This window comes from Leucoraja erinacea, chromosome 8, assembly GCF_028641065.1.
Source record: "Leucoraja erinacea ecotype New England chromosome 8, Leri_hhj_1, whole genome shotgun sequence".
NCBI classification, from domain to species: Eukaryota; Metazoa; Chordata; class Chondrichthyes; order Rajiformes; family Rajidae; genus Leucoraja; species Leucoraja erinaceus.
In genome coordinates, this window is record NC_073384.1 from 68,339,798 (window position 1) to 68,358,504 (window position 18,707).

At 38.6% G+C, this 18,707-nt stretch overlaps 1 protein-coding gene across 6 annotated transcripts in view; it reads right to left on the bottom strand.

Annotated features, from left to right (window-relative positions):
* The window catches only part of usp34 (ubiquitin specific peptidase 34), a 217,205-nt gene that overhangs the window by 119,237 nt on the left and 79,261 nt on the right, over nt 1–18,707 (bottom strand). For all 6 annotated transcript variants that reach the window (XM_055639914.1, XM_055639913.1, XM_055639912.1 and 3 more), the window contains exons 15-20: nt 16,378–16,592; nt 14,187–14,302; nt 13,982–14,109; nt 13,625–13,714; nt 4,768–4,863; nt 126–208 (exon numbers count right to left, since the gene is read on the bottom strand). In XM_055639914.1, coding sequence (XP_055495889.1) covers nt 126–208; nt 4,768–4,863; nt 13,625–13,714; nt 13,982–14,109; nt 14,187–14,302; nt 16,378–16,592 — 728 coding nt within the window. The remainder of the gene's footprint in view (nt 1–125; nt 209–4,767; nt 4,864–13,624; nt 13,715–13,981; nt 14,110–14,186; nt 14,303–16,377; nt 16,593–18,707) is intronic.

Genomic DNA, 18,707 nt, shown 5'->3' on the forward strand with positions numbered 1-18,707 from the left:
CTATATCCCACCATTCACTGCATATCCATGCTCCTCTCTAAAAGCCTCTTAAACGGCAAAACAATCACAAAAACAACTTTTCTCAAGCTGCACTACAGTTGCTAATCAAGCAAGAAATTACTTACTAAAATGGTCGGGAGATCCAAGTGTTGAAAAAACACAGGTCAGAAACTGCAGGCGAACTTGCACCTCAGCACCATGACTGTATCTAAATTGTAAAGGACAGAAGAAACAATGTTGAGAACGTTTTAAGAAAATATTGGAACAGTTTTCTCTTCACTTAACCTATTAACTATATTTTTTAATTTCTAAAATAATGCAATGGTAAGTCAGACAATAATTATGAAGGTGCAGACTGATTTCAAAATTAATCTTTTAAAAATTTTCAAAACTCAGCATGATACATGTATGATATAACTGATAACTGTCCTCGTTTGATGATGTAGGATCATATCAAAATGAATGAACTTGCCAAGTTTCTTTAAGTCAAAAATCAAATGCCGAGCAGATGCAGGTTGAATTATAGAAATCACAAGCTGCAGTCTGGTTTTGGTGGCTGAGAAAATAAGAGGTATCAGATGCCCAACAAAGGAGTTCCCTTATTCGCAAATAAATTCAGTAATTACTTGGCCGCAAATCTTAACATCAGTGTGAGGGTGATTTGTGGAGAAGACAGAGAGATAGGATTAATCTGTATTTCAAGAGGAAGGATGCAGGTACAGCAGGCAGTGACGAAAGCTAATGGCATTTTGGCTTTCAAAACAAGAGGAGTTGAGTATAGGGGCAAAGAGGTCCTTCTGCAGTTGGAAAGGGCCCTATTGAGACCACACCTGGAGTATTGTGTGCAGTTTTGGGATTTCCAAATTTGAGAAAGGACATTCTTGCTAGTGAGAGAGTGCAGCGTAGGTTTACAAGGTTAATTCGCGGGTTGGCGGGACTGTCGTATGTTGAAAGAATGGAGCAACTGGGCTTGTATACACTGGAATTTAGAAGGATGAGGGGGAATCTTATTGAAACATATAAGATTATTAAGGGACTGGACATGCTAGAGACATGTTCCCGATGTTGGGGGAGTCCAGAACCAGGGGCCACAGTTTAAGAATAAGGGGTAGGCCATTTAGAATGGAGATGAGGAAAAACCTTTTCACCCAGAGAGTTGTGAATCTGTTGAATTCCCTGCCTCAGGAGGCCAATTTTCTGGATGCTTTCAAGAGAGTTAGATAGAGTTCTTAAAAGATAGCAGAGTGAAGGGATATGAGAAGGCAGGAACGGGGTATTGATTGTGGATGATCAGCCATGATCGCAGTGATTGGCGGTGCTGGCTCAAAGGGCCGAATGGCCTACTCCTGCACCTATTGTCTATTAAGGGATTGATCAGATATTGTGAGCAGAGTTTCATTAAGGGGAGAACTTGTCCAATTAATCACGTTTTTCAAGATGAAATACATTGTTATAGGTAGTACATTAGTGAGGTCCATGTTGGACATCAGCAAGGCCTTTGAAAAGGTTTCACAAAGGTGATTAATGTTAAATTGGATTCAGAATGGGCTTGGTGATAAGAGGTAGTAGAAGTTGATCATAGGCTGTTTTTATGATTCAAAGCCTCTGACTAGTGGAACACCAAAGGGATCGTTCCTGGGTCCAATGTTGTTTGTTATATACATGAAAGGTCTGTATGTGAATGTCGGAGGTACCATTAGTGTTCACAATGAAGCAAAGATTGGTGGTGTTGTTGGTGGAGAGAAAGGTCAGCTTCAGCTACAGAACAATATTAGTATTGTACTAATGATTAGTAAGGGTGTCAGGGGTGATGGGGAGAAGGCAGGAGAATGGGGTTGAGAGGGAAAGATAGAAATTATAGATACAACAGATGGGGAGAAATATTTCCCTTTAGTTGAAGTGTTTACAATAAGAGGGCCGATATTTAGAGTAATGGCCCTGCCCCACGATGCGAGTTCTTTCAAGAGCTCTCTCGAGTTTTTAAAAAAAAATCAAATTCGTGGTAAGCACGGAGAATGAACGTAGCGGGTACGTCGGAGCTCGGGGACATCTCTTAGCGGCTCGTAACGCTAACGGCAGGTACTCGGGAAGACTCGCTAACGGCAGGTAAGCTCGGGAAAACTCGTGAAGATTTTTCAACATGTTGAAAAATGTCCACGAGCACCCCGAGTACTGACGAGCGGTACTCTCCGAGTCTCCATAAATCTCCGAGTTCGAATCAGGGCAAACTCGGGAGAACTCTTTGAATGAACTCATACAGTGGGACAGGGCTTTAAGTGTTGGGAGATTATGGAGCATTTGAGTGGGGTAAAATTGTCATAGGGTTGTTGAATTCTGAATCCGACTGCGTGAGGTGATGAAGCAGGTACTCTCACCACATTATAGTATTTAGCCGAATATCTGGAACAATAGGTTATGGGCTAAGTACTGGCAAATGGGATTAATACAGATCAGCACCCATTGGCCAACAAACAGTGGAACAAAGGGTTGTTCCCACAAAATGCGTCTCCATTGTTTTAAATAAATAATGTGCAATTTTATAGGCAACTACCGAATAGTTCAAGCAATTGAACTAAGTTGCATTACTGTATAAAGCTGCTGTCATGGGTAATTTAACATTGCTTTGAAATGTTAAGCCTACAATGACACGGGTTCTAATTCGCTCATAAAATTGCAGGACTGCGTTGATTCTTTAAATTTGTGAATCTTCCTGTTGTTCCTATCATGAGAGTTCTGTTGAAGGAATGCAAGAATTTACCTCCTCACAATCAAACATCTTACAAGTGAAGTGGAAACCCACCAGAGTGTTTAATAGTCATCTCATATGCATCAGAAACGGAACAATGAAAGTCTTACTTGCTGCAGCTTTCACTTGCACATTAATGCAAAAACATTAAAATAAAATGAACAATAATACAATAAATAACAGTGTAAACCGAAGTATGTGGGACTGCGATTAGGTTAAGATTAGGATTCAAGAGCCTGTTGGTTGATGGGAAGAAACAGTTTTCGAACATAATGGTAACAGTTCTTAGATGCTCTAATCTGGAGCAAATAAATGTACAATTGTTGGAGGAACTCAGCGGGTCAGGCAGCATCTGTGGAGACAGGGATATGATTGATGTTTCAGATTGAGACCCTGCATTAGGACTGATAGGGTAAAGAAGTGTAAAAGAGAGCTGGCAGTATAAGGAAAGGAGAGGAGAGGAGAGTGAGGACTGAGGCAGGGTCTGAGAAGTTATATGTAGGAAGGAACTTTAGATGCTGGTTTACACCGAAGAGACACAAAATGCTGGAGTAACTCAGTGAGACAGGCAGCATCTCTGGATAGAAGGAATGGGTGATGTTTTGGGTCGAGACCCTTCTTCGAACTATGTGCTACAATGTGCAATAATGTGTAGCAATGTGCCAAAACGTCACCCATTCCTTCTATCCAGGGATGTTGCCTGTCCCGCTGAGTTACTCCAGCATTTTGTGTCTATCTGACAGGTGATAGGTGGAAGCAGGTGAGGAAGGAGATAATGGACAGATGGAGTAGGAATGGAATGAAAGAGCTGTAGAAACCTATATATAATCACATCATGATTTACTATAGTCATCGCGCTCTGAGAGTATGATGCAATGTGAAGAGATTTTGTTGGTAAATGTAATTTAAAGGTAGATCTTCCTTCAGCTAAATTATCCACAACTTACATTAAAATAATTCAAAAAATGTAATCTAAATACAGTCATGACCTGATCTCCGATAACGATGAGAAGGCCTACCTGGAGGAGGTGGCTGATCTGGCACTCTGGTTTCAGGACAACAGCCTCCTCTTGAATGTCACTAAAACTAAGGAGCTGATTGTGGACTTTAGAAGGGCTCAACAACTGAGGACGTACACGCCACTGGAGATAAATGGGACGACTGTGGATCGGGTGAGCAGCTTTAAATACCTGGAAGTCCACATCACAGAGGATCTGACATGGACAACATACACTGCCGCACTGGTGAGAAAGGCAAGGCAGCGCCTTTACCACCTCAGGCAACTGAGGAAATTCAGAGTCTCTCTGAGGAACCTTCAGTGCTTCTACTCTGGGGCTGCAGAAAGCATCTTGTCCGGTAACATCTCAATCTGGTTTGGGAACAGCTCTGCCAAGGACAGGAAGGCTCTGCAGAGAGTAGTGCGTTCGGCCGAATGCACTATGGGAACTACACTCACCTCCCTGCAGGACCTATACACCAGGAGGTGCAGATCCAGAGCCAGCAACATAATGAAGGACCCCTACCACCCCAGCAACGGACTGTTCCAGCTGCTACGGTTAGGCAAGGGCCTCCGCTGTCATGCTGCGAAAACAGAGAGGATGAGACAGAGTTTCTTCCCACAGGCCATTAGGACTGTAAACTCTAATCTCACCAGGGACTAATTTACATTGTGTTGTGTCTTTCAATTTTTCTAAAATGTAAATACTAGTGTAGTTCTGTTCTGTTGTTTTGCACAATCCGCAGGCATTGCCACTTTCATGTCACTGCACATCTTGTATGTGACAAATAAAGTTGAATTGACTTGGCATAAAGCTCATTTCAATTTCATATCATTGTTTTTTCAGTGGATAACTAACGTAGTGATATTTTATGTTTAATTTGATGCTTAGATCATTTAATTTCTGAGAAAAATAAACAGCACCATTTCTACGTATTCCAAACTATGAAAAGGATTTTGCATATTACATTTAAGATCTACAACTTAAAAAGGTGTTAAAGGATAATCAGTCAATTATACTTACAGCAAATGCTTATTCACACTCTCTCTGACTGCCTGAATGTAGTGTATCAGATTGTCAAAAAAGAGTCTCATCATGCTTAGTTCCTTTTCAGCCCACCTGGATAACAGCAACAACAAATCAAAGTATATTTTCCATGAGTTTCTACACCCATAACCATTACATCTTTATTTTAACAAGATTTCATTTCATTCATTACTCGACAGGCAGGTAACAGGAACTTGCCCTTATAGAATTCATAAATCACTACTCAAAAATTTGAAATGCACAATAAAATTAATTCTTATGGTATCTATGTTTGTTTTTAAAGTGATAAAATAAACAATTTTTTCCAATCACATTTCAAGCCACAGTTGTACATAACATAGCTTTGCATTTATTAAAATTCTAATATGGACTGTTTTCGAAAAAACGTAACACCCTCAATTTATTTCATAATGCAGGGATCATTGCTTGCATTACCTCTTTGAAATAGCTCATGTCTAATTTGAAGTTAAATTATCACAACATCATATTGACAGATACAAGTTTATACATATATCCATAATTGATCCATAAGGGATCAATGCCTGAATTTAATTGTTGTCAGGCCCAAACCAAGCGTGGTCAACCCCTCTGCCCAATCCAAAGTTGCAATTGTGCACAATAATTTGTGTTTCTATTGTTTCTTAATCGCAGCAAATTATCCCTAAAGCACTTCATTGGAATTGGTATATTATTGTCACCTGTGATAGTGAAAAAAATCGCTTTGCATGCTCCCAATCATACTCTACACAAGTACAAAAAAAAAATCATACATGGGTACAACAGGCAATTCAAAAAGAGAAAGAAAACAAGAGCGCAGAATATAGTGTGTAGACACAAAGTGCTGGAGTAACTCAGCGGGACAGTCAGCACCTCTGGAGAAGGAATGGGTGACGTTTTGGGTCGAGACCCATCTTCAGACTTCAGAATAGAGTGTTACAGCTACAGAGAAAGTGCAAATTGAAAAACAAACAGCGAGGATTGCAACGAGAAAGACTGGGAGATTGGGAATACCACCTTATCTTATGCGAGGCCCAATCAAGAGTCTGAGAACAGCAAAGAAGAAGTTATTCTTGAAACTGATGGTAGATGCTTTCAAGCTTTTGTGTCTTCTGCCAAACAGGAGAAAGAAGAAGAGAGAATGACCAGGGTATTTGATTATGTTAGCTGCTTTCTCCAAGCAGCATGAAGTTTGGATGGAGTTGATGGGGGAAGCGGAAAGAGGCTGGTTTGCAATGTGACCTGGGTTGCATCCACAATTTTGCAATTCCTTGCAGTCGTGGATGGAGTAATTATCAACTTAAGCCGCTTTGCATTCCAAAAGAATAGTTTTGAAGGTGCATTGCAGAAGGAAGAACCACTAGAAACATGCCAAATTTCCTTCACTTTCTGAAGAAGTAGAGACATCAGTGTGCATTCTTGGCCATAACATCAATGTGGGTGAACTGGGGCAAATTGCCTTGGAAAATGAAGCTCTTGACCATCTCAATGTCAGCATCATTGAACCAGACTGGTGGATGTATCCTGGCCACTTCCTGAACTTGATAACTAGATGCTTCATTTTATTGACATTTAGGGAGAGGCTGTTGACTTGACATCTTGTAACTAAGCTCGCTATCTCCTTCCTGTACTCGGCCTCATCATTGTTTGAGATCAGACCCACTATGGTGGTTCCTTCTGCAAAGTTCCAAATGGGATTAGAGCAGAATCTGTCCTCACAGTCATCAGTGTATAGTAAAGTGGACTGCAGGGGGCTGAGAGCGCAGCCATTGTGGGGCACCAACGCTGAGAATTATCGTGGAAGACATTTTGTAGCCTATCCTTACTGATTGCAGTCTATGGGTCAAGAAGTAAAAAAAAAAAATCAATTACAGAGTGGAATACCGAGTCCTAGGTCCAGGTTGGAATTTACGATGTTGACAGCGTAGCTATAGTCAATAACTAGATGTCTGACATAAGTGTCCTTGTTATCCAGATTAAACAAAATCTGACACTTAGCCACCCAGTAGACATTAGAGCAGTCGACTGGGAAGTTTTAAAGAGCCATTTTGGAGCAGGAATGGAGAAGTGGTTTAGGGAAGAAATTCCAGAGTTTGGAGTCCACACTGTTGAATGAATGATACCAATAGCAAATCAAGGGTTGAACAAGAGGTCACAATTTGAAGGGTGCAAATATCTCAGAAGGTTGAAGGGTAGAAAAAATAGTCAGAGAGAAGAGGGTAAGGAGATATCTGAAAATGAAAGATAAGAAATTTAACAGGGACTATTAAATGGATGCAATGAAGTTAAGCAAGCAAATGTGTGAGGGATTAGTGGGATGATGTGAACTAAAATATGGGCACTCAATTAGATGAATTCAAATTTACAGAATATACAATGAAGATGGCCAACTTGCATTACGTAACATTCAAATTTTGAAATCAAGAATTCAATTGATTGATTCTATATGATCTATCACCTAACTTACGCAAATTCCCGAGGTAGTTCTGTCGATACATAACTCTAAGACCGTAATCCCCAGTTTGAGACTTCTCAACCAGTGAAAACATCCTTCATTTATCTATCTTGTTAAACCCTCTAAGAATTTAGTATGCTTCAATATCACCTCTCATTCTTCTAAACTCTAAAGAATGGAGAGCTAGCTTACTCAAACTAACTTTGAATTGCCATCACAGGAACCATACTGATTAATCTTTACTGCAGTCCCTCTATAGCAAAGTATATATATTTTTTAAGGCATGGAAGCCAAAATTATAGACAATACTCCAGGCCTCACCTTGGCCACATATAATTGAAGTTAGACACATTTATAATTGTACTTGCATCCTCTTGGATAAAGACCAAATAACATTCTTTCATCTTAATTCTCTCTACTGATTATAATGGATGTGTTTTCTCAATTTCCCCAATTCTGATGAAGGGTGTTTGAATTGAAAATTTAACTTTCTCTTTACACAAATATTGCCTGATCATCGTGGTTTTATGTGTATTTTTATTTCAGATATCCTCATCTGCCTGCTGGTAGAGCTGCTGCCTTACTGCACCAGGGTTCGATCCTGACCTTGGGTGCTATCTGCATGGAGTTTACATGTTCTCCTTGTGACTGGTTTCTTCTTGCAAACCAAAAACATGCAAGTTAATTGGGCTCCGTAAATTGCTCCTAATGTGTAGGGTGTGGGTGAGAAAGTGGAATAACAGAATATTGTAAACAGGTGATCAATGGCTAACTCGATGGCTCGAAGGGTGTGATTCCATGCCGTGACTCTAAAAAAAAAATGGAAAGAACCGTAATTTTTCCCTTAACCCTGTTGCCCTCTCATTTTTCTTTCTTCCATCCTATGTTCTATGTTGACTCAGGATACTCCCAGACTACCTATCTGCCAAACCAAAGCAGGGCCAGAGTTAGCCTTTGTTGGAATTGGCTCATTGGCTATATTTAAGAGGGAGTTAGATGTGACCCTTGTGGCTAAAGGGATCAGGGGGTATGGAGGGAAGGCAGGTATGGGATACCGAGTTGGATGATCAGCCATGATCATATTGAATGGCGATGCAGGCTCGAAGGGCCGAATGGCCTACTCCTGCACCTATTTTCTATGATTCTATGAATTACATGGATATTTGTTCTGAAATTCTCATGATAATAGTCTGGTTGGTTCAGTTTTAGATAGTTGCCAGGACAGGGGTGGTGGCTGTTTTAGAAAATAGAGTTTGTGGTTGGAATCATTGCTTGGTATTCTCAACATTTTGACTAGACAAGATTCTTCGTCTGATACTGGATGTCAGGAAAATGAAGTCTTGGACACCTCAAGCATCTTCTGGCACAAGTATCAATTTAACTTTTTCAAATAACATTTTGTCATGGACACAAGTTATTAGTTATTGACAAACTGCCCTTAATAACAACATTTCCATTTTGCCACACGATTATCACAAAACTTGCATCTGAAATACAGGCACTACCCACATGATTGTTCTTTGCAGACAGTCCTGGAGTGTTGGTAAGAAATAATGCTTTCTACCAGCATTCATCATAGTCATAGAGTGGAAACAGGCCCTTTGGCACAAATTGCCCACACCGGCCAACATGTCCCAGCTACACTATTCCCACCTGGCTGCGCTTGGTCCATAACCCTCCAAACATGTCCTATTCATGTACTTGTCTAACTGTTTCTTAAACGTAGGGATAGTACCAGCCTCAACTACCTCCTCTGGCAGCTTGTTCCATACACGCACCACCCTTTGTGCAAATATGTTACCCCTCAGATTCCTATTAAAGCTTTGCTCCGTCATCTTAAACCTATGTCCTCTGGTCCCAAACTCTGGGCAAGAGATTCTGTGCATCTACCCGATCTATTCCTCTCATGATTTTATACACCTCAATAAGATCATCACTCATCCTCCTGCGTTCCAAGGAATAGAGACCCAGTCTACTCAACATCTCTCTATAGCTCAGACCCTCTAGTCCTGGCAACATCCTTATAAATCTTCTCTGAACCCTTTCAAGCTTGACAATATCTTTCCCATAACATGGTGCCCAGAACTGAACACAGTACTCTAAATGTGGTTTCACCAACGTCTTATACAACTGCAACATGACCTCCCAACTATACTCAATACTCTGTTTAAGAGGGAACTGCAGATGCTGGAGAATCGAAGGTTACACAGAAAAGCTGGAGAAACTCAGCGGGTGCAAAAGCATCCTTCGCTCCATTTTTTGATCACCCTAGTTCTACCTGCTTTTCAATACTCAACCTACTCACTGAGGAACCATGTTCCAAAAGCCTTTTGCACCCTATCCTAGATCCTGCAATTCAAAACTGTTAACTGCATTCTAGATCCGTATTCAAAATTGGCAGCATATGGCAGCATGCTGCAGTTAAAAAAGAAAATCCAAAAGCCACTGTCAGTCATTTACTGCTCTTTCAAAGAATGTGCTGTTTTAATTCCTTCTCGTTTAAATTTCAGAAAATCACTGAATCAATAAAAACTTTTGGTTTTTATGAATCATTCTCACTAAAACAAATTTGAAAAATATTAGATTAGTACATAAAGTATAAATGGGTATTTAATTGCATGCTGAACCAGTGTTATGTTACAGTTCAACAAGATGTTGGTGAGGCTGCATTTGGGGTATGGTGTTCAGTTTTAGTCACCCTGCCATAGGAAGGATGTAATTAAGCTAGAAAGCGTGCAGATAAGTTTTATAAAGATGCGGCCAGGACTTGGGAGCCTGAGCTAGAGAGAGGTTTAGCAAGCGATGACTTTATTCCTTGAGTGCAGGAGGTTGAGGGGGGATCTTACAGTAGGGGAATAGATTGGATGAATGCACAATCTTTTACCCAGAGTAGGGGAAATCAGGAACCAGAGGACGTAGGTGTAAGGTGAGAAGGGAAAGGGTTACTAAGAACCTGAGGGCCTTTCATTACTTCAGCTGACACTGAAAAGGTCATATTAAATGGTTGTACTGTCAATCCCACTTAATTAATAGAAACATAGAAATTAGGTGCAGGAGTAGGCCATTCGGCCCTTCGAGCCTGCACCGCCATTCAATATGATCATGGCTGATCATCCAACTCAGTATCCCGTACCTGCCTTCTCTCCATACCCCCTGATCCCCTTAGCCACAAGGGCCACATCTAACTCCCTCTTAAATATAGCGATGTAATATAATGTAAGATTTTATACTTCTTTAAAAATAGGAGAATTTATTAAAGGCCCCACTATATTTCACTGTTGCCTCAACTTTATATGCATTTTGCTGTTTAAGTCAACCACTGCAAATTACTAAAATTGATGCTGACATTTTGCTTATCACTTTCTGCTGTCTAAAAATGGTCACATTAATGGAATGCTCAGATGCTGGCTGACAACTAGTGTTGGATGCCAAAGATGATAAGAAATATGGAGACACAGGAGAGAGCAGATAATGAATTCAGAAACAAAAAGCAAAATGCTGGAGGAACACAGCGGGAGAGCAGCAATTAGCGGAGACAGAGGTAACCTTTAAAAAGATAGTTAACCTTTTGGGATAAGACGCTACTTCAGAAATCATACACAGTAGCAATAAAGAGAAAAGTGAAACCAAGGTCCAGTGCATTCCAATATTTTTGTGGGAAGCTTTCTTTCAGGTCAACAACAAACATCATCATTAGACCAGTAACTGCAAAACCTACCAAAATATATTGTACAGGAGGAAATTACAACACAAAACTGGAAACTTTGAAAAACTTTTTTTTTTGAAAAACTTTTTTGGGAGATATATAGGTATTGATTGAAATAGGTATAGGATTTGTGGTTAAAAAGATCACTTTTATAGCGTTTATTCTGCCTATTAGGGATATCGGAATTCCAGAATTTAATCAAATTATTTAGTTTCTTAAGGGATTATAATTGGCTTTAAACATATCATGGTAGTTTCTAGTAATTTCAATTCCCAAATTGGACTCAGACATTACAAATTTTATATGGGATTATAAATCCCATAGAATACAAAGAGCACACCTTAATAAACGAAAAGAGTTGGGTGGTCTAGCGCTCCCTAACTTTATGTATTATAATTGGGCAGTAAATATTAAAAATATGATTCACCTGCTGGACAATTCTGCCCAGCAGGTGGACTGGATTGTAATGGAAAGAGAGGACTGCTCTCCGTGTAATATAGGAGCGACTCGCTCTCACCAATACATCTGAATAATAAAAATTATAATAAAAATCCAATTATACATAGCACAATTAGAACATGGAAACAAATAAAACAGAATTTAAAATTAAGAAACCTATCTCTTTTAATACCAATAGTTAATAATCCATCGTTTAAACCATCAATTATAGACAAATCATTTATACAATGGGAAAGAATGGGAATTAAAACACTTGGAGATCTGTATGAATTGGGAAAATTACTATCATTTCAACAACTACAACTGAAATATAATTTGAAAAATAATCAATATTTTAAATATCTTCAAATTCGTGATTATCTGAAAAAACACACAAAAGACTATCATAATATGCCTACAGACTTACTGGATGAAGCAATGAAGACAAAGGCGGAATCTGCGAATCTAATATCGTACTTATATAACATCATCTTAAACATAGAAATACCCACAACTGATGGAATTAGAAGAGACTGGGAACAAGAATTAGCTATACAAATTTCAAAAGAGAGCTGGGATAAGCACTTATTACAGGTGCATAAATGTTCGATCAACGTACGACATACTCTCATCCAATTCAAAACATTACATAGACTTTATTATTCAAAAACTAAAATAAATAAACTCTTCCCTAATGTCTCACCCATCTGTGATAAATGTCTGTGTCAAGAAGCTACCATAGCGCATTCTTTTGTTTTTTGTACAAAAATCCAAAAATTCTGGAATGAAATATTTGACATCTTTACAAAATTAATTAAAATAAAACTGGTACCAAAACCAGAATGGATTATTTTTGGAATATCGGAAGGTAACCCTGAATTAAACCCAGAAGAATTTACTCAATTACGGGCTAATAATGGGAAAAAAGCTCATACTTAAATTTTGGAAAAATGCGCGTACATCAACAATAAAAATGTGGATATCAAATATGTTTGAAACACTACATCTGGAAGAGATGAGATTCCTCTTAGCAGGCAAAGCAGACCACTTCCAAAAGGCGTGGTCTACGTTTTTGGAACTATTACAAGCATAAGGTGCAATAGTAATTTAAAAAATAAACAAACAAACAAACAAATAAATAAATAAAAGGTACCAGGATCTGGCAACGGGGGGTAAAAAACACAACAAAACCAGACTTGGTTGGCGGTCCCCTTTCTGCGGAGTTTAATGTTATAATAGAGCGATTGTTTCTCCTTTCTTTTTCCTTCTTTTCTAGGGTCTACTTTCTTTCTTTACTTCCTTCTCTAACTTCTTTTCTAAGGGGCTTTCTTTTCTCAACACTCTCCTGCACCTTCACGACTCTTGCGTACTTTCTTTACTTTCTCTACTGCCATCTTTTTCTTAAAGCTCAAAAAATGAAGCGGTACAAAAAATGTATTAAGACATATGTGTTGTGTAGTATTGTAACTTACCGTACTTCTAATAAAAATAAAATTAAAAAAAAACCCCAAAAAAATGGAAACTTTGTGCAGTAGAAGTTTTCTGTAAATTCTGCTTTTTTTTTCAAATGTATTCAGAGTTTAATTCAGCCAAGATATATCTTCTGTCCAACATTATTGCCATGTTTTGAGGTGAAGTACGTCAAATGGTAAGCATTTTTTACGTATGACACTTTTAAAAAGAGTGAGATGCTAAACACAAGAAATGATACCCTTCGTCCTTGATCTGTGCACTGTGGATGGCTTGACTGTATTCATGTATAGTATTTTCTTTGACCAGATAGCATGCAAAAAAAAGCTTTTCACTGTACCTTGGTACACTTGACAATAATAAACAAAACTAAACTATTCTCAAAACATATTCAAAGGTTGCATCTTGCAAAGTTACTAATCTGGAGCATAAATACATATTTGTACCATGCTGAAGGAGTACTGTTTTTAGTAGCACTATTCTCAGATGAGCCCTCGTGTTCCAGTGGCTCCAAATGGGAGTAGCAGAAAACACTGATCTTACAATTTTCCATCAAACAGCCAAAAAAAATTGTTGAACCAATGACTTAATTGCTTTGTGGGGTTGCTCTTTATAAAATTGTGTTTCCTATGTCCACATAAACAAAAACACAATTTGACTAACTGCAAAGCAATTTAAAAAATATTTAAATTACAGATTTTATAAACAAACCAACTAAGAAGGCGAGTTAAAAATTATAATCAATTTCACAATCTTGAATTACTCACATGGTTATCCAATGCGTGTCATAACTGCTTCCAAATTGCTGAAAGGTGCCAAAAAGTTTAGGCAAAAGACGAAGTGAGACTACCACTGACCTGAATAAAGGGAATTAAGCTGGGCATTATTAATATAAAACAAATCATTTAATTTTGGATGGCAAAAATCATTTTATTTCAAATAGTAAAAATCATGCAATCAAAAGGTTTTCTGAATATGCTATTTTTAATGTGATTAATTTGCTATCTAAAATCACAAGACAAGAGTAATTGGTTGTTTTGTAATCAGAAATTACAATTTCAAGCACTTACAGCATAATTTACGAATTAATAGCAATTTAACTTTATCTTACACTTCAATCTTACCTATCATTTGCTAGGTTTTCTAAACAACCTTCAATGAATCTCATTCTAATCTGCCGGTCAGTAAACCAGCACACAAGGGAGCACAGCAGTTTCTCAGCTTCATTTATCAATCCCTCTGAGAGATGTACCTATGCAAACAAACAATAAGTAACCAAAGACACTATATTCAAACAGTTCTAAATTGTTCCAATGAAGATAAACATACCGCATCTTCATCTTGTACCAAGTCCCAAAGAAGAGTGTTACCCTTCTTGCAAACATTGTCTAAATTGATATCCGTGAGTGCATTGGAATTGTATTGATGCTTATGAACACTGGGAGCTGAGGAAAAAAGATACAGGATCCATGTACTACAATATAAAAATAATTCAACAACAGATAACACATGGAATTTCAATCTACAATCTAAAATCAAGTACAGTGTAATGATCTCCTCTCATTGTTTATCAAAAGGTTCGTTTTTTAAATGTCAACCTCTTAATATGAATTTACCTTCCACATTGTCCTACAAATAATTCCCCTTTCTCAATTTTTGGTGAACAGCAAACTTTAAATTTAAGACATTACACTTCTATTTGTGACCAGAACATTTAAATTTTGAACAGGATGATGGGGGACGTACGTAATAGACCATCGTTAAATAATATGAGCTAAGCCAGATAAATTCAACTAATTATTCTATTGTCTTAAACATAGCAAAATATCTGCAGGAAATAAAAAGAAAAGTCAAACCAGTTATTCAATCCCAAAATAAAATGAGTTAATTAAATAAAATTATAAAATAACACTTTATGGCAATGATTATATCCATAGTGGCATCATGTTCTCACGTTTCAAATGTTCTTTCTCCTAGGCATTAATTAATTTATTTCAGACTTTTTCTAGGTCTCACATCTTTGGATCAACCAGTATGCTGTGGGAACATATAAACAATTTCCCCATAAGTATACTGGATTGGCAAGTAGCTTCCACTCCGAAGCAAATGCTAAATGTTATTTCCCCAATCAGGACTTGCTGTAGGAATCAATGGTATTGCAACATCCATTCCAATGCACTTCCACTCAAAGTCATACAAAGCTATTAATCTGAGTATTGTATTCCCATTATTCCAAAGGAAGATTAACTATTTCTGTCCGTGGAGATTTCAGAGCTTTTTTTGTCATTCGATGATCACTCAACATGCCAAATTCAAACAGGGGTACAAACCCAAATTTAAAGAAAGACTTACATTTACACAAAACGTTCCACAGTCTCAGTAAGTCCCTATGTGCTGTAACCCAATCAGAATTTTTGAAGTGTAATCACTACTACATGTAGGAAACATGGCATCTGATTTATGCACAGTAACGTCCCACAAATACTATTGCAGCAATATTCAGATACAGTAGAATTTATAGAGACAGAAACAGAGTAAATGCTTCAGGTTAATAACCGTTCATCAGAATCTCTCCACAGATATCATGCCTACACCCCAGAGTACCTCCGGCATTTTCCATTTTTATTTCATATTTCCAACATCCACAGGATGGCACAGTGGCGTAGCAGTAGAGCTGCTGCCTCACAACACCAGAGACCTGGGTTTAATCCTGACTAAGGGTGCTGTGTGTGTGGAGTTAGTATGTTCACCGTAGTCTGGGTGCTCCAATTTCCTCACACATTCCAAAGACATGCAGGTCTGTAGGTTAATTGGCTTCTGTAAATTGTCCCTAGTGCATAGGATAATCTAAGGTCGGCGTGGACACGGTGGGCCGAAGGGCTGTTTCCACACTATAGCTCTAAACTAAGCATTTAACTTTTGAAATAACTACAAATAATCTGTAGCAGAACAGTAAGATGATCATCCTGCTGTTCTGCAAAATAAATGGTTGCGACTGGATATTTTTTGCCCATCTAAGAGACTGAATTCAAAAAGTCTCATCTACAAATAATAGCTGTGATAGTATAGCACTTCACAACTACGAAGGAAATCTCTGGTTTCTGGAGCTGAACTGAAATGTATCACTTTTTGACTTGGGAGGTGAGAAGCCAATCGATAATTGCTAATAAAGAACCAGACATACTAAATCCCAGAAATTAAACAGGAACGCAGTTGACTATGTTTATCTTTATTATTAAAAAGGGTTGGAACCATTATTAATTAAAGATACTTTTCATATTTTCAGTTATGAAAACCAATGTCAGCCCAAATACATTACCATACATAGAATGTTCCTATCACTCAATCCCATCAATACTGGCTAAAAAAAAAATGGCTAAGCATGTAAATTTAAATTACATTAAGAATTTAGGCAATTAATTTGGATTACTATCCATAATTCTCAAACAACAATGCCAACGACAATCAATTGATTTTGAATTCTTCCATTTAATGTTAAAATCATGCTTATTTTCCTTACCTTGACTAAGGTGTTCATGGTAGATGGAGGCAAGATTGGGTAAATGTTGTTGAAGGTGAGATGTAAGTTCTGCATGAGAATTAATCTGTACCAGTTCTTCCTCACAACCCGACTCTTCCCCATCAAAATCTGCCATGTTTTTTTCAGACTTCGCACTGACCTGAGAACTACTGCAGCTGACATCATCTGCACTCATCATATCATCACCCAAATGCCTGTAAAATATATTTAATAATTTAAAATAAAAAATTACATGTTTATTTATTATATTTGTAATGGAAGGCAATGTCCATAATGTCCATGGACATTCACATATGCATAAGATTATATCAATTGGCAAGAGGCATTTAAACCACATCCTTTAAGAATTTAAGGGCGGCATGGTGGCGCAGTGGTAGAGTTGCTGCCTTACAGCACTTTCAACAGCAGAAACGTGGGTTCCATCCCGACCACAGGAGCTGCCTGTACGGAGTTTGTACGTTCTCCCCGTGACCGCATGGGTTTTCTCAGAGATCTTCGGTTTCCTCCCACACTCCAAAGACTACAGGTTTGTAGGTTAATTGCTTGGTATAAATGTAAAAATTTCCCTTGGGTGTGTGTAGTGTTAATGTGCACGGATCGCTGGTCTTGGCGGACTCGGTCGGTCTGTTTCCGCACTGTACCTCTAAACTAAACTAAAATTGGCCAATATCATAATAGTATGGCCCAGATTTTACCAGCAAGGGCCCATTAATACCTCTGCAGTTAGAAAGTACATCTAGTGTAAAAAATGTACATTTCAGTTTGTTTTTTGCATATGGTTTGCAGATTGCCATAGGAGGCAACGATAAGAATGGTGATGAAAGTAAAATTTAACTCAACATGACAATGGACATAGAAAAAGTACCCGAACGATGTTAATGCAGGTGGTGAAGGAGTGATTTTACATCAATGTTCTCAGCAGACAATTTGCCTCATTGTCCTGAGCACTTTAAGACAGAGATAGATAGTACAGGTGTCATAGGTTATGGGGAGAATGCAGGTGAATGGGGTTAGGAGGGAGAGATAGATCAGCCAGTAGTAGACTTGATGGGTTGAATGGCCTAATTCTATTCCTATTCCTATTCCTTATGATCTTATGACAATATTCCTACTACGGCTATTAATCTTTCTAGACATGTCCTAGTTTATGAGAATGTTTTCTTGCTATAAGCATGCATCAATGCAATTAACTTTCAAGTCGGGCATACGTCCATCTTCTTAGCTTTTGAAACCCTTGACCTTATCACTGCAGCACTTGTCCAGGGTCATCCAAGACCGGTAGAAATTGCAGATAATTGTGGATGCAGCCCAGACCATCACACAAACCAACCTCCCTTCCACTGAATGTGTAGGAATAAACGGCAGATGCTGGGTTAAATCGAAGGTGGACACAAAATGCTCGAGTAACTCAGCGGGACAGGCAGTATCTCTGGAGAGAAGGAATGGACTCAATCTTTCTCTCCAGAGATGTTGCCTGTCCCGCTGAGTTATTCCAGCAGTTTGTGTCTGGCTCCCTTCCACTGACTCCATTTATACCTCACGCTGCTTCGGCAAGGCCTGCAGCATAATCAAGGACAAGTCGCTCTCCGGCCACTCCCTCGTCTCCCCCTCCCATCGACCAAAAGGTATAGAAGTATGGAAGCGCATACCTCCAGATTCAGGGACTGTTTCTTTCCAGCTGTTATCAGGCAACTGAACCATCCTGGCACAACTAGAGATCAGTCCTGAACTTCTATCTACCTCATTGGAGACTTGCAATATCTTTGATTGGACTTTTCTGGCTTTATCTTGCATTAAACGTCATTCACGTTATTCCCTTTATCATGCATCTGTACACTGTCAATTATTGTAATCATGTATTGTCTTTCGGCTGACGCAACAAAAGCTTTTTACTGTACCTCGGTACACATGACAATAAATCAAACAAGAGACTAACAACAACTAGAAGCACCACACTTAAATAATGCATGATTTGAGATGGAAATGTAAAAGGATTGCTGTAAATCGGAGTTAAATACATAGAATGAAGAGATTTGCATCAAGACATCTTTTAAGGTCTCGGATTGTCTCAATAAGTAGCCAATTAAATATTCCCGAATGTAGCCTAGTGCACTAAGGCAATTTGTACACTAAAACAAAATCAGTCAATAAACAAATTAGTAGTTGATAGACACAAAATGCGGGAGTATCTCAGCGGGACAGGCAGCATCTCTGGAGATAAGGAATGGGTGACGTTTTGGGTCGAGACCCTTCTTCAGACTGATGTCAGGTGAGTGGGAGGTACATAGATAAGGAAGTGTATAGATAAG